This window comes from Notolepis coatsorum, assembly GCF_963971535.1.
Source record: "Notolepis coatsorum genome assembly, chromosome: 19".
NCBI lineage: Eukaryota > Metazoa > Chordata > Actinopteri > Aulopiformes > Paralepididae > Notolepis > Notolepis coatsorum.
In genome coordinates, this window is record NC_140183.1 from 87,739,269 (window position 1) to 87,763,992 (window position 24,724).

The 24,724-nt window shown below is 44.4% G+C and overlaps 1 protein-coding gene across 1 annotated transcript in view; it reads right to left on the reverse strand.

Moving 5' to 3' along the window:
• Positions 1-6,923: 6,923 nt before the first annotated feature.
• LOC311246617 (uncharacterized protein) overlaps positions 6,924-24,724 on the reverse strand; it is a gene marked incomplete at its 5' end in the record, with an annotated part of 44,204 nt that continues 26,403 nt past the window's right edge. Inside the window, 2 exons of the mRNA XM_084336766.1 lie at positions 6,924-9,536; positions 14,107-14,193. Coding sequence (XP_084192892.1) covers positions 8,340-9,536; positions 14,107-14,193 — 1,284 coding nt within the window. The 3' untranslated portion in view covers positions 6,924-8,339. The remainder of the gene's footprint in view (positions 9,537-14,106; positions 14,194-24,724) is intronic.

The window sequence follows — 24,724 nt, forward strand, 5'->3', positions numbered from 1 at the left end:
GTCCTGCCTGGCTGCCATGAGACTCTCTGGACCTGACTTGACCAGTGATGTCAGGAACAAATGGTGGGTGTAATAATCCAATATATATCTATTAACATGTTCCTTTTCAGGTATCAACAACGACGCGGTTTCTTTGGTTGCTCGGTCAATTCTCTAAAAACTAGTGAGACGTGGGAGAGTGTCGCTTGGCAAGCGGACTCCCACTGGGACAGCAGCCGACGCCACAGAGGACACCCATTTCTTTTGGAAGCCTTACATCCCAGAGAGAGGGAGGGAGGAGAGGGATGGAGTGAGAGGACAAAGAGACTGGGAGGGGGAGGAGGAGGAGGAGGAGGAGGAGGAGGAGGAGGAGGAGGGAGGAGTAACCAAACGACAGTGACATTTGCATTGGGGAGATGAAACGGAATCACGTGGTGGAGACAGAGGAGAGGGCAGTGGGAACACATGCATGCTTTTTACCAAGACAGGCGACTCGACCCCGTCATTGTCTTCATAATGATAATGGAAATCTATCGTAATAAAAAATATTATAATGATGACAATAATTTTCTAACAAAGCAAAAGAAAAGAGTAAAAAAATAATAATAGAAAGACAAAAATATATGTATAAGTGTATCATAAGATATATAACAAATCAGTTTTCCCACGGGAGAGCTACTCTGTTTACAGCTATTATTACTCAACATATTAGATGCATAATCCAATGAACCCCCCCCTTACGTTGAAGAACATCACTGTCGCTCACACAGTACATTTTAATACAATCTCAACACCACTGGCAACAAAAATAAAGGTTTTCACTTCATTAAAGCAACTAAAGTTGCCCCAAACAAACATACTCTTAGGATGTGATCCCAAATTGGATGATCTGGAAGGAAGTCTCTGCATTTGAGTGAGATGTGATTTTTACTCCAAAATACATTACGCCAATATGATGCTGTGGCACCCGGATGCCCTAGGCAGGGGGGAGCGTGCCCCTCTGACCACACACACACACACACACACACACACACACACACACACACACACACACACACACACACACACACACACACACACGCACACACACACACGCACACGCACACACACACACACACACGCACACACACACACACACACACACACACACACACACACACACACACACACACACACGCACACACACACGCACACACACACACACACACACACGCACACGCACACACACACAGGATTGTACTGTAAGATGGTGTGCTTCCTACTCTGTCTTTCCGTATGCATGTTTCTTCAGAGTACTATGGAGTACCTGTACAACACTGTATAGACTTTGCACTGACCCATAGTATCCTGGAATGCACCCCCGCCTCCCCCCAGTAGTGTGGGGTGGGGGGGGCTTGACTAGACTAGCTATGTGTGTTTCATGGCGTGAAAGGAGGAGAGGCCTGAGAGCTCTGTTTTAAGTGAATCTCTTTTCACTGATGCAATCCAACAGATTGAAAGACTGCCTTTGGACTGTAGTGTCAATGTGAACCAAGAGCTCTCATTGTGGAGAGAGCTTTTAACGCACCGCCGGCCGACAACAACAGCCAAAACCACGAGCCACTCCACCAGATGAAAACCCTCTGCTGCTTTTCCCCACATCGTTGTGATCATTTGAGGACGAATGCTACTACGGAATGTATCGGAGGAGTTGTCATGCGCGCGTGGTTTCACACCCCAGAAGGCGTGTCCTTGTGTCTGCCCGTCATGCCACACACACACACACACACACACACACACACACACACACACACACACACACACACACACACACACACACACACACACACACACACACACACACACACACACACACACACACACACACACACACACACACACACACACACACACACACACACGGGGAAGTGTCAGAGGCTTTCTGTTGTGGAGCCAAGACGAAACAAGCGATTCTTTGGAGATAATGTTGGATGGAGCTGTGTCACATGCATGGATACAGATTCATATCTGGCTCCCACGGACCACCTATCACACACATACACACACACACACACACACACATGTGCACACACACACACACACATGTGCACACACACACACACACATGTGCACACACACTCACACACACACACACACACACACACACACACACACACACACACACACACACGCACGCACACACACACACACACACACACACACACACACACACACACACACACACACACACACACACACACGCACACACACAGATATCTAAATTGTAACCAGCAATAGACAGGAAACACTGGCCTCCCAACAGACTGGTGGCAGCTCTGTCATATATAGATTTAAATAGAGTATATAAAGCCTCTCTCACACAGTCACAACTGCTACAGTACAATATGATTTGTTTATTTTTCTACACCTCTCAGTCCCACTTTTGTTTGGGAATGCCCTTTTGCACTCCCAAATTAAGCCTGCGCAGTTTTGATTTGATGTCAATCACCACACAATGACAAAGAGAGAACGGCGTTGTAAACGGAGCGATGACTGAAACGTGTGGCACATGGGATTACTACATGTATGAGGAAACATCAGTGGAGAAAGAGAGCTCATTGGCCAGGGGTCCGGGGGGACTATAGGCCCTCGCTGCTGTTTATAGTCCACCAGGGAATAGAACAGAGTACCGGAGCTGAACAACACTAGAAACCAACAGGCCGGTGTGTCTTCCTGCTCATTGCAGCTGCTGTACTGTGATGCCGCTGCCTCGAGTGTGATGGTGATTCTAAAGATGTTTGAATAGGCATGTGTTTTTCCTGAGGAAGAATGTGTGTGCGCGTGTGTGTGTGCGCACGTGTGTGTGTGTGTGTGTGTGCGCGAGCGTGTGTGGGTGTGTGTGTGTGCGCGTGCACATGTGTGTGTGTGTGCGTGGGTATTCGTGGGTATGTGTGGGTGTGTGTGTGTGTGTTCCTAGTGAAAAAGAGGTTGAAAAGGCATCGGAATGGAGTGGACCGTTTGTGCTGATGCCTCGCTGATGAATTGACAACAACACCGGCTAGTGTCATCCTTCTCTGTCGGAGATCACCGTCTCCACGCTCACTTTGATGATTGTGTGACAAACGTTTAAGATGAAAAAAAAAAAAAAACAAGAACAGTTTATTGACTTGAATGAATTGATTTATTGATCGCTTATTTATGCAATGTTGGGACAACGTTTATTTTTCTACTTACCTGTTGAAACCCCCTCCGGTACGAGTCAGGATGGGTGTCATTGTGGTAAAGCAGTCCTGGTTTGGTTTGGGTTTATTGAGCACCTGCACATAGGCTGGCACCCTATTCCATGGCACCGTGTGAGAGAATGTCCTGACTGCTTGTTGAATGGGTAGAGTAGCTACCTGTCATGAAGAATTCATCATCGTTTTATTTCCATAATGTCAGATTCAAGTTGTGCTTTATCTGATAACAAAGATGTTGTAAAAAAAAATGTTATAATAATAATAATAATAATAATAATAATAATAATAATAATAATAATAATAATAATAATAATAATAATAATAATAATAATAATAATAATAATAATAATAATAATAATAATAATAATAATAATAATAATAATAATAATAATAATAATAATAATAATAATAATAATAATAATAATAATAATAATAATAATAATAATAATAATAATAATAATAATAATAATGTTAATTAATGTTTATAATTTCACCATCATGCTTGGTAATGTCGTTTGAGTGATGTTTGAGTGGAGAACAAGCTGGCATTACCACATTTTCGGTTGTGCAAAATATTTGAATGGGAACCATATCCCGTCTGAATCACTACCGTTTTTCAGTGAACTGCTGTTTACTATCATTATGAAGATCATATCAGCAAAAGCCAGAGGGCTCAAAAACACTTGCAGGATGTCTTTACACAAAGACACTTATTCATTTATTTATTTAATGATTATTTGGAGGGGGAGGGAGGAATAACATGTCAGCTTGTACAAAGTCTTATTATTTAATGTAGGTATCCTTTTTGGAGCAGTGTAATTTGGTTTCAAAAGGAGAGTTATGAGAAGGATATCACTGTAATCTACCATTATTGATGGTAACATCATGCTATGCTTAGGACTGTCAAGCTTTTGAAATGGTCTCCAGCCTACAGTTTATTCAATAGAGAGGAAATACATACAAAGATACTGCTTCAATTTGGGTTATTTTATTGCTTTTTCTTTTGATGATCAAGATATCAATGAATGAATAAACTAATAACAAGAAGCCAAATGTATTTCAGTGGATGTTGCTGTTAACTGATTGTCTTTGTTGTTTTGATTGAATGATTGATTGGTTGATTGATTGATTGATTGATTAATTGATTGGTTATTCCAGTTGATTTATTCTTTTTGTAAAATTCTACTGCCATCTTTCAAGACATAACGTGTCTGCAGGCATGACGCTCAATCTGCTTCCAGTCTTCTGCCTTTCTCCCTCTTTCTCTCCCTCTCTCCCCCTTTCTCTCCCTCTTTCTCTCCCTCTCTCCCTCTTTCTCTCCCTCTCCCCCCCTTTATCTCCCTTTCTCCCCCTTTCTCTCCCTCTCTCCTCTTTTTCTCTCCCTCTCCCCCCCTTTATCTCCCTTTCTCCCCCTTTCTCTCCCTCTCTCTTCTCTCCCTCTCTCCCCCTTTCTCTCCCTCTCTCCTCTCTTTCTCTCCCTCTCTCCCCCTTTCTCTCCCTCTCTCCCTCTTTCTCTCCCTCTCCCCCCCTTTATCTCCCTTTCTCCCCCTTTCTCTCCCTCTCTCCTCTCTTTCTCTCCCTCTCTCCCCCTTTCTCTCCCTCTCTCCTCTCTTTCTCTCCCTCTCCCCCCCTTTATCTCCCTTTCTCCCCCTTTCTCTCCCTCTCTCCTCTTTTTCTCTCCCTCTCTTTCTATCTCTTTGTATCTGTTATGTATACTTGTGTCTGTCCGTATGTCTGTTTGTCAATGTACAATTAATTGTCTGCTGTCTTGTCGGAAGAATCACTGCCTGAAAACAAAAAAAAACAAGCCTGATGAAAACAATACACATTGACCAGGGGTGGATTTGAGGCATAATCAGACATAATGTAACAGAAATAATGTGATAATTTTGAACTGTGTGGCACAGAATCTGCAGTCAGTGCACTGTATAAAATGTGGATGGATTGAATATGTTTTTAAACGGAGGTCGAAACCAGTGTGTAACACATACCTTATGCATGCATGCTGGGAGGTTGAAGCAGGATGGTTCTTCCACATAGCCCCCCCCCCCCCTCTCCTCCGCTGTCAACCACTGTCTCTCTCTGTCTCTCTCTCTCTCTCTCTCTCTCTCTCTCTCTCTCTCTCTCTCTCTCTCTCTCTCTCTCTCTCTCCTCTCTTCTTCCTGCACGAGAGACCCTCCTCCACCCCTCTGGTCCCTTTGTCTCTCTCCCTTCCTTCTCTCCCTCCAGTGGAGAAAGAGCAAATAAAACAGATCGACCAATGAAAATCTCTGGTGTATATGTGTGGATTATCTTTGATGATTGGGCCTTATTTGTATGGAGAGCTTTTTAAATATACATTTAATACACTCAAACCGATTTCCAATTAAAATGACAGTGCAGTCCAGTATTTGGACAGTGACAGTGTCTTGGGCTCTGTACTCGAGCACACAGGATTGAAATGGAACAATGACCTTCAGCTATAATTTGTGGGGGTTTACATCCATATCAGGTGAACCGTGTAGGAATTGTAGCCCTTTTTGTTTTTACATCATGCTTCCATTTTAGAGGACCGAAAGTAATTGGTTTTGTGACAAAGCAGTGACCAAGACCCCTCAATACATTTGAATGGGATTTAATGGTATTTTAATGTGTACTCTCCAATGTGATGACCATTTAGAGTCAAACATTATGTTCTTATTGAATGTAATCCCTTCTAGCTTCTCTGATTGGTTAGAAGGGCGAGCCTCTCTGTGAAACTTTAGAATGGAATATCTCTGTCCTGCTGCTACACTGATCAATGAAACTCACTCACAGTAGACTGAAAATTCAAACAAAGAAATCTTACATATTGTAGCTTTAAAGAGCAAAAGGGGTTCTCAAAGTAGTTTTCAAAAGTCAAAGTAGTTTTCAAAAGAGAGTGCTGTTGAATCAGCAGAGTGGGTAGCAGTATGGCCATCGTTGGTGCTGCTGCATGACAGACTGGAGTATTCTTGAGCTGCATTCTGATCCAGTGTTTAAAGCGTTCATTATCATCAAGGCATACTGTACGTCAATGGAATAACACAATTATCCAGAAAGAATGGTTTAATAGTAGCTTGCAGATAGATGGGATGCAAGCCTTTGCATGGAAGCAAATATTTAAGAGGGGCTTTCTTGATGATGGATAATTCATCAATACTTTTATGAATTCAAAACATCAATACCAAATAAATGGAAAATAAATTATAATAATAAGTAAAGGAATAGTTGTCCGTACAGTAAAGATTAAAGGTGGATGGGGAAAAAAAGATATATGAATGTTCTAAGGTGCAACATAGTCACCAGTCCAATAATCTGTCACCACAACAAACATTCTGATCAAATGGGAAGATGCAATTAATAAAACAATACAGTTTTACTAGCATTTATAGGATTATTATATAGGACAAAATACATTTAAATTATAATTGTACTGCAAATAAAGTTAAAGGGGACACATCTTTTCAACTATTTTATACGACTCCCTTTAACCTGTGGAAGATGTTTGTTAAGTTTCCTGCAAAGAAACTAGTCTAAATAAAATTAAAATAATTTATTTTGGAGCACCTCTTTCTTCCCTTATATCGAACACATTGTTTTTGGTGGATACAGCCAATTATTTCCTTCCCTGCCCGGCTACCCCACACCCAAGAGTAAATCCATTTTACAAACTGTGCAGTACATTAGGTAAGCAGTGTTCCTGCGACCCCCCCCCCCCCCCCCCCCCCCCCAAAAAAAACAACAGCTAATTGATTAATCAAATCTAATTAATCCCATTGTGACATCTTTGAGGGATAAGCAATTCTGAACAACTTGTTTAGGCTTAGTCTGGGAACATCAAACCCTGACCAAACGGCAAAGAGTAGACATGTAATTTCTCCCCAGCAACTTAATAACATGTCAGACTACCAAATCCATACAAAGACTAGGCAAAACACATTTTCCATAATGTCCCTTTAAAGCTACAATATGTACGATTGTTTTGTTTGAATTGGGTGTAACATCATTGAAATCTGCTGTAACATCATGGCAATCACCAAGGAGCGGGCTGCACAGCACACACTGGTAGCCATGCTAGCAGCCTTCAAAAGCTCCTCCAAACCCCTTCCTGTATCATAAAATAAATCTTACATATTGTAGCTTTAAAGGGCTCTCTTTGGTCCCACCATTGTTAGGCATTACGTCAGGAGACTGTTAATGTCAACACAAATGTATGTAGACATGTCCATTCCATGGGGATTAGTGGGTTCTCCAAGCTTGGATTCACACGCTCACATTGATAACAGAGACTAAAATACGCTGTTGATCTTCCCAGCATGACATGTTTATACGTCCCTGCGGCCTCTGAGAGATTTAGTCTTTCAAAGCTCAACTTGTGCCAAACTAGAATGAAAAGCCTCCGTCCGTCTCTGGTATGAAACACAGTATAGTATTCTATTTTAAAGCTGCAGGGCACACTGTAGTAATTGTGACAATATCAACTGTAGCAAATTGTAGAATAGGCCTATTTATTAAATATTAAATATGTATTATATTTCCCAAAAATTGACAGATCGTTATCAGTTACTTTATTATTTACTATACAGTAAATATACAGTTAAGAACATAGCTCTAATTTTACAAATTAATTTTAATCAATAAACATTAAATGCATGATCACCGTGATCTAGGTCAAATTAATCGATTAAGTTTTCATTAACAATATTAATCCTTTATCAAACAATTCATTGCTGTCAGTTACTTTGCCATTAAGGTACATGATGAAATTAACAGACAATTGATACATACAGTGTACACACACACAAATACTCATACATTCAACATTTCCAAGGTATGGACAGACAGTGAGAAGGAGTAATATAGGTTAGAGGACACGTTTGTCTGTCTGTATGCAGTTCAGAACATAAGACACCTGAGAAACTGAGAGTGAAAAACAATCTTAAGAGTAGAAAAAAATCCTTTAGAACTACAATCTCCAGGAGCATTGTGTTGTGCACCACTTTCTGCTGCTCTCTGAATGTCTGTGGGGGGGGGGGGGGGGGGGGGGGGGGCAGAAGGAAAGCACCCTGCATGGGCCGTCACTAGTTAGGAGGAATGAAATCTAAGAGGCTAAAAAGTCTTTCATCTGAAAACACGGTCCTCCTAAATAGGCTCATCGGACTCCTCGCTCTCCTCCCTCTCCTCTCTGAGGGAGGAGAGCGTGAACACGGGAGTGGAGGGAGGCAGGGAGGAGGTGGGAGGTGGCGGCGCAGAAACGTCACGAGGGGAGGAGGTGGAGGGCGTGGGAGCTGTAGGGTCCTGCGGGGGACACTCTGCTCCTCTGGTGGTGGTGTTGCTGTTGCCCCTGGTGCGCCTGCTGCCGGTGCTCCTCACGCTGCAGAGGGAGGACGGGGAGGAGGCGGCGGAGTCAGACTCTGGAGCTCCTCTAGAGGGGGCGGAGTCAGACTCTGGAGCTCCTCTAGAGGGGGAGGAGTCAGACTCTGGAGCTCCTCTAGAGGGGGCGGAGTCAGACTCTGGAGCTCCTCTAGAGGGGGCGGAGTCAGACTCTGGAGCTCCTCTAGAGGGGGCGGCGTCAGACTCTGGAGCTCCTCTAGAGGGGGAGGAGTCAGACTCTGGAGCTCCTCTAGAGGGGGCGGAGTCAGACTCTGGAGCTCCTCTAGAGGGGGAGGAGTCAGACTCTGGAGCTCCTCTAGAGGGGGAGGAGTCAGACTCTGGAGCTCCTCTAGAGGGGGCGGAGTCAGACTCTGGAGCTCCTCTAGAGGGGGCGGAGTCAGACTCTGGAGCTCCTCTAGAGGGGGCGGAGTCAGACTCTGGAGCTCCTCTAGAGGGGGAGGAGTCAGACTCTGGAGCTCCTCTAGAGGGGGAGGAGTCAGACTCTGGAGCTCCTCTAGAGGGGGCGGAGTCAGACTCTGGAGCTCCTCTAGAGGGGGAGGAGTCAGACTCTGGAGCTCCTCTAGAGGGGGCGGAGTCAGACTCTGGAGCTCCTCTAGAGGGGGCGGAGTCAGACTCTGGAGCTCCTCTAGAGGGGGCGGCGTCAGACTCTGGAGCTCCTCTAGAGGGGGAGGAGTCAGACTCTGGAGCTCCTCTAGAGGGGGCGGCGTCAGACTCTGGAGCTCCTCTAGAGGGGGAGGAGGCTGCCTTCCCCCTGGACTCTTCCTTCACCACCTCCCCTTCCCTCTTGCTCCCCTCCCCCCACAGCTCCCTCTCCCGGCTAGGGGAGGTAGGGGTGGAGGGTGGGGGCTGGTGCTTCTTGGCTTTGCGGCTAGCGTCTCTGAAACTGGCCAGCGGGGGGCGCAGTCTCACCCCACTCCGGGTGGAACCCTCGATGGCCTTCTGCAGCTATTGGGAGGAGTAGGGCAAGAGATGTGACGTATACTCATCTTTACTTATTTCACCTTTACTTAACCAGGTTAGTCCAAATCAGATCAAAGATCTCTATCGGAAGGGAGACATAACTACGACGACAGCATAAATAAAAGTAGCTACAGTCAGGACAGCAACAAAGGAGACTGTGTGTCACCATCCATTCCATAAACATAGAAGAAATATCTATGAATAGTGACAATTACTAATAGATTCTCCCTTAAGAGACCTTAAGTTACAAGTGCTTTAAGAGAACACGCCAACATTTTTGGAAATTAGCTTATCGTCTTCTCCAGAGAGAGACAAGAAGATAGATACCAGTTTCCTCTCTGTGCGTTCAGTAGAAAGCTAGCTATCTGGCTGCACGTTAGCCTAGCTTAGCACAGTGAATGGAAGCGGACAGTGACGGGTAGCCTAGGCAACTAACACCTCTCCCAAAGGCTACCCGTCACTGTCCGCTTCCATTCATTGTGCTAAGCTAGGCTAACATGCAGCCAGATAGCTTTCTACTTAACGCACAGAGAGGAAACTGGTATCTATCTTCTTGTCTCTCTCTGGAGAAGACCAGACGGTAAGCTAATTTCCCAAAATGTTGGCGTGTTCCTTTAAGGGTACACTTGTATGTTCAATAGTAGCTTGGCCTGACGAGCTGCAGGAAGTGCCCGAGCCAAGTCAGGGCTGCCCTGAAAAACCTAGGAACCCACAGCTATAGGACCATGTACATTCTAGCGTCATGTTACTGATGTTTTAATATGGATTATATAGGTAGCTACTAGCTAGGATGCAAAGCTTCTAAATTATATTCTTTCTTAGCCAGTATGATAACATGGCTAATATTGCAACTGTTAGTAAACTAGATTAAACAGTACTAATATATTTAGTTTGTTTCTACATTGTCTTAGGGTGTGTTCACATCTGAAAGTCCAGGGATAGTCCGGACTTTCCGTGGATAGTCCGGACTTTCTGGTGGACCAAATGTGAAAATGATACATTGTTTGCTTTTGGTCTGCGTTCACACTGCCCTGTTTGGTGCGGATCTAATTTGTAAACAAAGGACATGCTGTCGCCAAGTCGTTCATCTATTGGACTAGCACTCACAAACGTAAACAGTTGCCGCCAGCGTATTGACACACCTCGCCCACACGCCGACTGTTTAGATTTCATTTGTCTAGCTGTCACTCTCATGCCTGGTTGCTATGCTTGTTGCTATGCCTGTCACAAGTGACGTATTAACATTTGCGGGTTTAGCACGCTAGGGAAAGAGCCTTCACCTCGTCGTTACCCCACGTTGATCCTCGACTCATTGCTGTCTTTTTTTTTTATTTTTTGCCGCTGTGAGATACAGACAAGGCTGCTAATGTGAGGATGAAGTTATTAGGTGGAGTTGCGCCTGCGCGCTCTTTGGGGAAGAGTTGGGTCGCGACTCGCGCGACTGCTCATTCATCTAGAGCAGGGGTCGGGAACCTATGGCTCGCGAGCCATATATGGCTCTTCTGGTGACAGCATATGGCTCCCAGAATTTTTTGAGTAAAAAAAAAAAAAAAAAAATTTTTTTTTTTTTTTAATACTTGTGATATTTCTTAATAATACTGTGTCATTTAAAAGTAAACAGAAATTAGTTTTGAAGATACAGCTAATAGTATCTGTAGCTGAAGATATAGCGAGCAGAGCTGGCGAGGGAACACAAGTGGACAGAAATTAAAAATCTTCAACCTGAAGACCAGCTGATTCTTAAAACTTGGAACAAGCTTCCTGTGACATACCACACAATGCAGCGTGAGTATTGCCGTATATTGACCATGTTTGGCTCTACATATGCATGTGGGCAGTCATTCTTGCATATGAGGAACATTAAGACCAACCTACACTCACGTTTAACTGATGGAAGCCTCAACGCCTGCATGAAGCTCAACCTCACCACGTATGAACCAGATTACAAGGCCATCAGCAAAACCATGCAGCACCAGAAGTCGCATTAAAAGTAAGACATATTTAATTCATTATACGTTAAAAATACTATATGGCTCTCAATAAAATATATTTAGAAATATTTGGCTTTTATGGCTCTCCCAGTCAAAAAGGTTCCTGACCCCTGATCTAGAGAGACAGAGAGGAAGAGAGAGACTGTCTGCGCGCGGCGCCAGTCTAGAGAGACAGAGAGAGAGAGAGGCAGAGAGAGAGAGAGAGAGAGAGAGAGAGGAAGAGAGAGACTGTCCGCGCGCCTGTCATTCATTTGAGTTGGGTTGCAACGTGCGCGCAAGCTGTCACTTGGCGCTGTCAAGTTGGGTCGCGCGACCGCCGCCACTATCACTGTCACTCATTTGCTCTAGATTAGATACTATATAAAGTTCGTTTTGCGTTCACACCAACAGCAAACGAACCATGGTCCACTTTGAAACAAACCGAGTCCCAACTTTTCAAGAGGACCATGGTTCGGTTGTTTGGTCCTCATTATAGTTCGGTTTGCGTTCATACCTGTACAAACCAAACGGACTATCGATCTAAAGGGACCATGGTCCACTTAAAGGGACCATGGTCCACTTAAAGTGGACCAAACAGGGTAGGTGTGAACACGCCCTTATTACACTACGAAACCGTGTCGGAAGTGTTGTTACCTTGGCAACGAGGTATTGAAATTATCCATATTTCATGGTGGTTGCTACTGCAATCTGTTATCTTTCCTTGTGTGTACAGTATCTGTCTGCAGGAATTCTTGCAAACTACAGGGCTGATTTAGATTAAACGTCGCACTGACAGTAGGCCAAGTTGACCTGAATCGGTCAACGAAAAGTATTTGATTTAAATCAATTGCCTTCTTCCATCTTCGTAATATCGCAAAAATTCGCCCCATTTGAACTCTGGCTGATGCTGAAACCCTAATTCATGCTTTTGTCTCATCTTGTCTAGACTACTGTAATGCACTTTTTCAGGCCTACCTAATTCAAGCATAAAAAAATGTGATCACATCACATCAGTTTTTTTTTTTTTTATTATTTTTTTTTTGGACCTTGTGGTGTTCTTGTTTTGTTCTTGACTTGTTGTGATGTTTCTTCTTGACTTGTTTGGGGAGGACGTGTACGGCCCATGGGGACATTGACGTGTGTTGTCGGGCCTTATAAATAAATTTGATTTGATTTGAATCTCCAGTGGTGTTAACCCTTTCACTACCACACTACCAAAGGGTTAACCCTTTCACTGTGACAATACAGAAGGTTAACCCTTTCACTGCCACATGACAAATAGTTAACCCTTTCACAACCACACTACAGAAGGTAAGGGTTAGGTTTATAAACAACTTTTTAGGTGAAAAGGATTAATTCTAGCTTTGCAGTCAAATAGCAGAGTCGTGTGTTGTAGCTTTACAAGCCAACAAGTAGTCCTAGTTACAGGATATTGACCACACGTATAAACTTCCCATTGTACGCATTGTATTGCAAAACGTACATTTCCTTATCCACTCGCTGTTTTTTATATTTTTTACTGTTTCCAAAATCCCTGTCTCTAGGATCAACAACAAGTCTTCGAGCTAGCAAACTACACTGTCATCATGATGGAAAACTATGACAAAGAAACATTTCACCCCTGACACTATGCTTAGCACCAAAGCACCTAGGTCCTAGACAATTGTGATTGAGAACAATTACAAACAACCCAGAACGTCTACCCTGCCAAGAGTCTTTTAGTTGTCTTTTATTTTGTCAACTGCATGTGTACAAAAGAAAAACTGAGTTTTCTCATAGACTTCAATTCATTCGACTGTTTTTCTCTTCCTGTTTTCGCTTGTTAGTTTTTCACCAGATCCCTGATTCATACATCCCCAGGTGGGGTATCATTGGAAATCCACACTCATTGGCTACAACCCTCCACAATCATTTTCGAGATTAGATCTAGATTGACGGAACTAGAGCCCCAAGAGTCGGGAGTGGTATTTTGCACAAGCCTCAAATACCGGCATGTAACTCGAGAACCGCTTAACGGATTTTGTCGGATTATGTCGGATTATGTCGGATTTTGTCGCTATCGACAGGCAACAAATAAGCCTTCAATTCGATATATATATATTGTATTACAAAATATGCACAGCCGAGCCACTAGGGGTCGCCAAAGTGCAGGTGGGGAAATCGTCCTAAAAAGGGCCCATATGTGGGCTCCCGCAAGGTAAGAGGTTTCAGAATCAGTAATTAACTCCTTTGATCTTATAAGTCCTTCCTGCGGGTCTGTTCCAAGCAGAGGGAGCAGAGATAAATAAAAGCTTAAAAAAAAAGACAGAGTAAGGGAAAGAATATAGCAAGTTATAACATGAACATATAGTTATAACATAAGTGACCATACAGAATGGGTTGAAGAGAACATGCAGGCGGTGTTGGTGGTGAAACAGCATGAGTTCACAGCACACAGAGTCTCAGGAACAACCAGAACAGCTAGACAGACACGTCGGCTCGTCATCGCGGAGAGCTCCAGACGGAGAGACACACAGAGGGAGGATGGAGACGTCGAGGTGGAGAATAAGAAAAGGGACAAGAAGTGAGAAGACTAGCGAGCTCACCTCTTTCAGCGCCACCACGCCCACCAGCTTCCCAATACTAGTGACGTAGGCGTGACTGAGACCCAGCAAGGAGAACAGCGTGTGAGTCTGAGGAGAGAGAGACATCACGCTTATACAGCTGCCCTCATACATAACGTCTTTTTGTTTTTTAAACGCCCAATTCCCCACTTGCAATTTCTCTGCAAACGGATAATAAATCATGTTGACACAGCAACTTGTAGCCCTACTTTTTTCTGTACCCCTCACTTTTTTTTCTTTTTCAAAACTTTTTTAGAGTTATGAATGAATACGTGTTTGACTTATAGTTGCAGGATCAGCGTCTGGTACACATGGGGTGCAGGTGTGTGACTGTGTGTGTTTGTGTGTGACTGTGTGTGTTTGTGTGTGCGTGTGCGCGCGCGTGTGTGTGTGTGTGTGTGCGTGTGTGTGTGTGTGCGTGTGTGTGTGTGTGTGTGTGTGTGCGTGCATGTGTGTGTGTGCGTGCTTGGGTCACACAATTCTTAAATGGTAAATGGTGCAGCTTTTATCCAAAGCGCTTTACAATTTTGTGCCTCACATTCACCCACTCGCTCACACATTCACCCACTCGCTCACACATTCACACACCAACGATGGAGGCAACCATGCAAGGTGTCGACCTGCTCATCGGGAGCAGTTAGGGGTTAAGTCAAGTGTCTTGATCAAAGACACTCCGACAAGCAGTGTCGGGAGGAGCAGGAATCTAACCAGGAACCTTCCGATTACCAGACGACCGCTCTACCTCCTGAGCCACTGTCGCTCCCCATCTCTCTTACACTTCAAACTTGGTTCAAAATGTTCTTGAGACCAAGGGTGTTTCAGATTATGCTAGAAGCAGCTTGCAGGAAGTCTCCAGTCATTGTGGCATCATTGGATGCTGAAAAAGCTTTTGACCAGATAGAATGTCCCTATTTATTTTATACGTTTAAAATAAATTTGTCTTTTTTCAGGGTGTTTACTAGCTGAGTTAAAGCTCTTTTTAGTGCCCCACTTTCCTTTGTTAGAACCAATGGATTAATCTCAAAACCCTTCCCTCTACACCAAGGTACTCTTCATCATCGCCCCCGAACCAATGTTAGCATGTGAGGCAATTACACTTAACTCTCACATATAATCTGATCTCATGGGCACTCTTGTATCTGGAAAACAAATGGAATGAAGTGTTTAGGAATATATCCTCCTCTCACTATACGTTATTTAGCCCTGGCATCCTCCAGACTATCAAGGATGACATCAACAGATGGCTAGCCTTAGAATTGTCTCTATGGGGTAGAACAGAAATATTGAAAATTAATGTTCTACCAAGGCTCACGTATATCATTGCCTCTATTCTTCTTAGAATTCCTCAAAAGTGGCTCAGAGACATCAAGTCCCTTTTTGAATGATGGATGAATGATAATGGCATTTGTATAGTGCTTTTCTAAACACTAAAAGTGATTTATAATGTAGGGTGGAAATTGCCTCCTTCACCACCACTGTGTAGCACCCGACCATGGGCTACGCAGGCTCAATGGCTGCCATACACTGGCACACATCACACTACACTATGATCTGAAAGGCTCAGGAGACAGGGATTGATATCAGCCAATTAAGGGAAAGGGATGTTTAGGTGGCCTTGATGTCAGAGACCTGATTGGGAATTTGGCCGGGAATGTCAGGGAACCCATTACTCTTTGCGATAGGCACCCTGGGTTCTTTATTAACAACCAACTGGCATCCAGTCGGTTGCCAGTGTTCAAGTTCAAGTTCAAGTTCCTGTATGGCAGCCATTGAGCCTGCGTAGCACCATTGGGTGTTACCAGTGGTGGTGAAGGAGACTATTCCCACCCTACATTGTGGGGAGCGCTTTGAGTGTCTAGAAAAAAGCGCTATATAAATGTAATGTATTATACTATTATTATATGCACAATAGCGTCTGTTATAAACAAAAGATGAGGGAACTGGACTCGTGCTCTGAATGGCATCAGCTCTTTAAGACGGCAACCTTATTAAGAGGTTTGGTCTCAAATATGTATAGTTTAATGTTTAGGGCTGCCCACAAATCTACTGGATAGCTTTGATCTAACACAGCATATAACAAATGCAACTCACCGGCATGGAAATACATTAGACTTAGTCATAACAACAACTGGGCTAAGCATAAAACATTTCTCAATAACTGAATTACCTCTCTCCGACCATCACTGTATTTTACTAAAACGATAAAATAAATCATAGTTCAAAAGAGGCTCCTAAACGACAAGGCTGAATCAAAGTTCATTAATCTTATCAGACTACATGAACCACACAATCATGACAGCTCTCTAAATGAAATGGTAGAAAATCTCAATGATGCACTATCATCTGTATTAAATTCTGTCGCCCCACTAAAAACAAAAAAGAAGAAAACCAGAGCCTCCCCCTGGTTGAACTATAATGCGGTCAACAAAGAAAAAAGAAAATGTCTTGCAGCTGAGCAAAAATGGAGGAAAACAAAAACCACTATCTGATGTGATATATACAAAGATGCTTTAACTGCCTATAATAAAACCGTCCGCTTAGCAAGGAAAGACTACTTCTCTAAAATCATTACAGAAAATGCTGGAAACTCCAGAATCATTTTTTCCACTATTAATCTACTACTCAACACTGCCCCTACACCTCCTCAATCATCAACGGTTAAGTGTGAAGAACTTGCACTATTCTTTAACAACAAAATAACCTTGATCAGGGCCAGCATTACCCATGATGGAAATAAAACTACGGTTATCCTATAACCCTAGTTACATGAGTTCTTGTGAGCGTTCTGCTCTTACTGGGATAAGGCAACCTGAAAGAATTTAGCTACAATGCACCTGCACCTGTCCGGCCACGCCCACTCTCGCCCATGCACTTAAAACCTGTTAAGCCTTAAGGTCCCCCTATAGGGGACTTTTCTTTTCTTTATCATAAATCGATCAATAGAGACCGTATTAGATCCCCAATTATCATATAATGGGGTATCATTGGAAAGCCACACTCATTGGCTACAACCCTTTGCAAAGATTTTCGAGATCGCCAACTGATTGACGGAGCTAGAGCCCCGGGAGTCGGGGGTGGTAATGTGTACTTTTGCATACTTTGGGGCACGCCTCACATATCGGCATGTAACTCGAGAACCGCTGAACGGATTTTGTCACCTGAAAGGGAAATCGACAGGCAACAAATATGGCTTTAATTCTATCTATATATTGTATTAAAAGAAATGCACACCCGAGCCACTAGAGGTCGGTAAAGAATCGTCCACATGTGGGCCCTTGGATGTTAAGAGGTCAATGTTTTTAAATATATTTTTTTTGTAGCCAAGAGTAAAGACCATAACCCTATCAAAAACAGTAGTAGTATATTTTCATTTTTACCGATGTTTTATACGATTTATCGGAAATACAAATTTATCGGAAAATGCTCATTATCGTAAAAACCGCAAGGAAATGACTAAATCCAGATTCAACCCTGCCATTGGAAAGAGGAGCATTTTCCCTATCCATAGATGTATGATTTGGCCATAATAAGGTCAAGGTCAAGTTCAAGGTCAAATATGAATTTATAATTAAAATCGATTATCATTAATTACTGTATCTACAAATCCTTCTGTTTAATCATCTTCCCGTGGTTCATTTGCTTAGATTTTTTGTACACATGATCTCAATAAGGTGGTGAATGAGCTCAGTGAGCATTTTCTCCTACCCATATAAATTTTTTCAAAGATGCAAAAATCATAAATCATAATTTATATTCTCCTTTGTTTCATCACAATTTACTCAAGCCTAGTAACAGACACAATATTTCTGACAATGGAAATACATACCCCCATGTTCCTAGATGTTCCTAGATACCAAGAACATGCAAATTGACCTTGCAGAAGTGGAGCAATCTTCCATTTACTTAGGCATGTACCTTTAGGCAAAATACGGCTTACAGCTTATCAGGTTAAGCGAGGGGTGTGACCGTACTTCCGTTCTTCCCTAATCTTTCACCACGGAAGTGTTTTTGCTACAGGCACACGTCAGCAGTGATAGTTAGTGTATTTTAGTTTAGGTTCTTGTCTTGCTATTTTTTGTCAAAATGGCATCACCACCGCCTGGGAAACGCCAGCGGTCACCGTCACGACCTCCTCCATACACCACCGGGCTCCCTAATCCCACGTTTGTGGTGAGGTGGTGAGCTCCAGCGGCAACTATGTTTCCTTCAATGTAGAGACCCTCTTAGGGTGTTTTTTATTGCAGCAATGTGTAAAACCTTTCACTGAATGTGTTGTGTATACCTCAAACGTAGAATGGGGGGTAACGACAGGGTGGAGCTCATGCTCCCTAGTTAACCTCCTGTTCTTCTACCCCTTCCTCAAAATACTACGTTTTCAAATAAAAAGTCCCTCTGAAAGAGGGCGATTTTTTGATATAACGAACGTGTGATTCATTTGTATATGTGTATTTTGGGATAATGCCTATGAGGGCTCGCTGTCCTTTCTGTTTAAACAGCTAAGGGCTGGCGAGCAGTGTTTTTCTTGTGAGGAAAGTTACTGGATTCATATGGCCTTGAATCCGCGAGTGGTTTTGCTACTTTGTTAGCATGCAACCAAGGGCGTTGCCCCTCTCCCCACCCGTCTGTGTTACCTTACGTCAGGGCTATTCAACTAAATTGTTCAGGGGGCCACATTGTCAGAAACCCAAGGGGCCAGGGGCCGGACTGCCACGGCGCCTCCCCGTGCTATGAATATATGTACACTTGACACAACACGCAACCACATTTTCACAACTTTTATTTAAAGGGGAACTATTTTACTATTTATTTCACTATTTGGGCACTTTTACACAATTCCTGTGGGTTTATGGAACACCTCTGTAATTTTTTTTTTATTTTAATTCATTGTTTTGTATTTCTAATCAAGTCCTCAAAAACAGCATTTTTCTACCTCAAGATCTTAAGCCGTTTTGAGCCTGGGCTCCAACCACAGTGGGAACTGTGTGGAAACTCAGCTGATTATCATGCAGCGGTGTCTCTCTGACATCACAAATCAGCACATTTTCAGATGACTCAGTTCAGTGAGGGTGAATATTGTGAGAGGAGAATTGGAAGAATGCGCCAATATGAGAATTAGAGACATAGATCATATTAATATAAGTCCACATAGCTAGGAAACAATGCTAAACACTGAAAAAGGCCATTTATAAGATAGTTCCCCTTTAACTACATTGCAAAAGTAGTATACTTTTCAAAAAAAGTGCTTCATTTATGTGCCACATCTGCAACATCTCCTGCAGAAAGTGCTTCATTTATGACTGTGCAACAACTGCAACATCTCCTCTTCAACATTTCAATATAAAAATAAAATAAAAAACAAACAAGTGCATGATGTGCATCTGAACATTCTAACATCAACACTTGAACAAAAAAACACATTTATAGTGCAGCTGAGCTTATGAAAAAGTGCTTCATGTCTGTGCAACAACAGCAAATCACAGCATCTTATTAGCACTTATTGTCGACTCTTAACTCTCAAACATCAGGGGGGTGGGGGGCAGACAGGCCTAGCCTACATACACACATCTAATGAGAGCGATTGCTCTTCTTTGACTGGGCAATGGCAGAGAAAGAGGGTTCATAGGAAGTGAGGGCTACCCGCAAACAGTGATGCAAATGCTCATTTGTCAAGGAGGCATGGTTGCTTGTTTTAATGGCATTCATGTGAGAGAAACTGGATTCACAGGTGTATGTTGAGCCAAACATTGTTAGCACAGATATTGCCAGCGTTTTTATTTTGGGGAATGTCTTGACATGAATACACTTTATCCAAAATGTTGTGGTGGATTCATTCTCAAGTGCCTGCTTCAGAGCAGATGATGCTTGCATGTCAATTATTTCAAGTTGCAGGAGACCTTCATCAATGTGAAGTGATGCAAGGAACTCTTGTCCTTTTGTGGAAATAGCAGCTACATTGGCAAATGGGTTGCTCACAAAATGCATCAATTCTCTGGACATGTCAAATTCATCAAATCGACTTGCAAAGTTTTCCCTCAATTTATCAATGAAATCTGTCATTAATTGAGTGACTTTTGGCTCAATTGTGCGTGTTAACATTGACATGAAAAGAAAAAAGTAAAAAAAAAAAAAAAAAAAAAAAATTTTTTTCTTTTTTTTTATTATCATGTAATCTTTGGCGGGCCGGTCAGAATCATCCCGCGGGCCGGATCTGGCCCGCGGGCCGCCAGTTGAATAGCCCTGCCTTACGTGGTAGGGTAAAAAACATGACGGGCGACAAGCTTTCGCTTATGAAACAGCGAGGCTCCGAGTGGACACGTCTTTTAAACAGACACGGCCGCCTGGCCCTGGGTTGGTGGTTAGCTGGTGTGTTTGGGTGTTTTCAAGACAATAAGGCGAGCATACGCTTATTATATGTGTCTTTTCATTGTAAACACAGCGCACGGCTAGCGGCGCCGCTTCCTGTTTCACCTCATGCATGTTTTCGTGAGGCTGGTTGGGGATGAACCTTCCCCTTGTGATGTTTGTATCCCGGGTAATACTGGCGACGGAGGGGGTCAACACAGCTCAAAATGAGCGTGCCTTTCTTCATTTGGGGATCCTTCGTGCACATTAGCATTATGCTAGTAGGTAGGATTCCACCCCGTCAGCTCCCCCGACGTTAGGGCAAATATTTGCGTATCCTGCTCGTCGTGGGAGGGGGGGTGGAGGGGGGGGGGGGCTGGGGTCCCGGCCATTGTAAAATGTCACAGGCACCCAGGTTGTTGTTTGGTTGGAACAAACATGTAGCGATGTCACCCAAATATGTTTGAACAGGTCACCTGTCTAAAATTTTTAGCAGGCCAGCGCCAGTTGGCTGCGAGGCCGCTTTGTGATTCTTACCACGTGTGGCTACACGTGGTACGTGTGTACCACATGTCGGTGTGGATGGAGGGAACGTTGAGAGTGGGGCTCGTGTGGCAATTTGCACGCCCTCGCCCTCAGTTTTTTGGGTTCTGAAACAGACTCTACTGTCAGAGTCCACGGCAGCGACAGCCCTGGCCGACAAGATTCAATCTCTGTTGGCAAGGCAGGCCATCGTCACGGTCCCACGGGGGGACGGACGCGATAGGTGGTGCTTACTCCCAATATTCACCCGAATATATTTGGACGTGCACCTGAAACGGGGTATAACGAGGGTTATTCTGTAACTCTAGTCATATGAGTCCTCAGGCTCTGTATGCAGGCTTTTGCGTTTTATTATTGGCCCGAAAAATATATCCGTGAGTTGAGGTATGCGTGGCAGTTGGGAGGTCTCTCCGGGATAAACCTGGCGTCGGATGGTTTTTCCCCAGGCTCTGTATATAAATCCCATGTCAGGTCCTTTCGGGGACCGGCTCCCTCCTGGTTCTACCCAGACAGGGGGGAGAAACGTTGTGGGGGCTCTTTCTTGTCAGAATTTGCCCGCCACCGTTCTCAGGTTTTACGAGCCCGCACACTGTTCGATATCAGCGATTGGTCTTACGGGACCGGTATCAGCGACTGGCCCGGGTGTGTTCTCAGGTGTTTATTTGAAACAGCCTTTTGGGGCCAGCGCGCCCTGGTCTGTCCAACAGCATAAACAGCGTTTCATGCGGTCGGCCGGGAAGGAGTTTTTTTTATCTCTGCCGAGCGCCAGCTCACTAGGCCAGCTCCATAAAAAACGATAAAAAGTAACAACTCGAAGATAAAAGAAAGATGACAAGACCCAGTGCACAAAACTCGAGGAGAAGTGAGAGAAGAGTGACCCCGACAAAAAAATCACGAATTAACCGGTGGCTACAACAACACACAGTAACTACATGCATCATTGTTTACAACTGGACACGGACGCGTTAAACAGCAATCAATTATTTTAATATAACAGTCCGGTTCTGTGTTTGTTTGTGTCTGTAGATTGTTGGTGAACAACTAACTTTAGGTTAGTTTAACGCGTCCGTGTCCAGTTGTAAACAATGATGCATGTAGTCACCGGTTAATTCACGATTTTGTATTGGTTTGTCATGACAAACCAATTACATAATCCAACATATGTGTAAAGCAGTGGAGGTTTCTCTATGACAACACATGAAACACAAATGCACTCATAATTCATAATTATTATTAATTTACACACATATATATATATATTTTTTAATTATTATTATTATTATTATCTTTTTATTAGAAATGTTTTCCTCTGTAAAAATGCCAGTGAATTTTCTTTCTTCAAAAATGGCCAAAATTGACAGCTCTGAGCAGGCCTGCACTGCAGTAATGACTGCAGTAATATTCGTGCAGAATATCTGCACAGGTTGACCCAATTTAAATAAATAATAAATAATAGCCAATCAAAATAGGCTATTAACTTCATCTAAGCACGGTCTGTGCAGTTAAACTCTTGCCATTGAATGGGGGATTGAATGATTGACAGCCTTGACAATCCAATAATACACAGAGGATGAATGATTGGCAGCCTTGAAAATCCAATCAGAGATTGCTGCATCGCACAGTCAAAATGGGTCCAGCTGCAGGTTCGGAGGTTAGGTTTAGCTCGGGCCAATCTCAAGTTTCTCAAGTTTCTTTATTAGTTGTCATACAGAAGTACAGAATACTTTTATACAAAATGTAACAGAAAGAAGCATTTTGTATAAAAGTATTCTGTACTTCTGTATGACAACTAATAAAGAAACTTGAGAAACTTGAGATTGGCCCGAGCTAAACCTAACCTCCGAACATGCAGCTGGACCCGTTTTGACTGTGTGAAACATAGCAAGCTAGTAGTTTAGTAAGCTGTACAGCTATAACAACACAGGCTAAATTAAACTTTGCGCCAACATTAGGACCGAAGTATAAACCAGCAACTGAGCAACATGAAGAAGTGGACTTATGCATCTGGATCAGAAAAAAAGTTGTGGATGAAAAAGTAAGTAGGCTACAGTGTTTGTAAAAGCTTGTATGCTAACAGTAGCTAGCCAGCTTAGCCTACATCACAATGCTCCAACGACGCCTGCTCAAGAGGCTCAAACGGGGCCTCAGACAACCGGCCGAGGACCAGTTGGAGGTCCCACTCGGAGACAGAGAACATTCCACCGGCTTGAGATGCCGAGTGCCAAGCAGGAACGTCCCACGAGAGGGTGGCTGAACAACGTTCCGCCCCCACACTCGACCATACGCCACTCCCCAGCGTAAGCCGTGGTAGAGGACGGAGCGCGCGCGTACCGGATAGCGCTAACCACAGAATAGTCAAGACGCATCCCCACCAGATTCACACTGTCAGCAGCCAAGCCTAGAGGCTGCCCCAGAACAGGAAGGCAGAACAGAGTTCCGCGTGCCTGAGAGAGGGCCCGCGGTGACCATGGAACAGGCCACGGCGGGGCCACCAAGAGCTGAATCAGGGCCGGGGACCACACAGCTGAGCCCTGGCCCGGCACGACCAGGACCAAGTCCCGCGCTCCCGACGTACCCGCCCCAACAGCTGAGCTATCAGGTATAAGGGGGGGAAAGCGTACAGAATCCCGGACGGCCACGGAGTCCGTCCCAGACCTGCCCGACTATGTCTGGACGTAATCCCCACTCGTCAGGGTTAGGACCGCCCCGCGACATCACACCTGCACCCACATTCACCCTGCCGGAGATGTGGAGAGCCCTCAGGCAGAGCAGATGGAGAACGCCCATAGCCAGAGCCTGACCGCCGCCCGGTGCAGACGGGGGGGAGCGCACTCCACCCTGTCTGACAATATACGGTGCTGACGTCGTGTTGTCCGTCCTGACCAAAACATGCTTGTCCACCACAAGGTGGTCGAGCTGTTTGAGGACCAGAAGGACCGCCTTCAATCCCAACACATTGAATGTAGCGCAGACCGGGCAGCATGGCAAGTGCCCCCTACTGCGTTGGTCCGACACGTCCCCCCCCCCATCCCATGAGGGAGGCGTCGGTGAAGACCGTGACGTGTGACAGCCTGCTGCCCAAGGGGACCCCGCAGGTGAGGGCACCAGACCCTCCCCAGAAGACGAGGTCCCCCAGTACTGACATGGGAATCTTCAGCCGCTTCCATATGTCTCAAACCGGGTCCATTTCCATACTGGAAAAAACTACCTCTGCATCCTCCCCATGAAGAGGAGGCCAAGAGGGACCCCAGCAGCAGGCGCATCACGGACAGCGCCGTAACCGTCCTAGGACGGAACCTCCCGAGCGCGCCGAGAACCCAATCACTCGCCGCCGCTCCGAGAGGGATGCCCATATAGACCTTGAGCTTAGAAAAAGCCCAAGTACTCGACCCGTTGACTGGGAAGAGGAGAACTCTACTTCCAGTCTACAGCAAAACCCAGGCTGGTGAGACACCACCTGCCTGGTATGAGACCTGGCGATCTACCCTGACCGGCCAAGGACCAGAACGTCGTCCAGGGCAGAATACAATTCGTAACCCCCGACGATGCAGAGGCCCCAGCGCGGTCTCCACGCACTTGGTGAAGATGCGGGGAGCCAGAGAGTAGCCGAACGGCAGCCTCTGGTACTCATATGCTAAACCCTGCAAAGGAAGCGTAGGTAAGCCCTAGGAATAGGATGGAAGATCGGGATGCGAATACGCATCCTACAGATCTA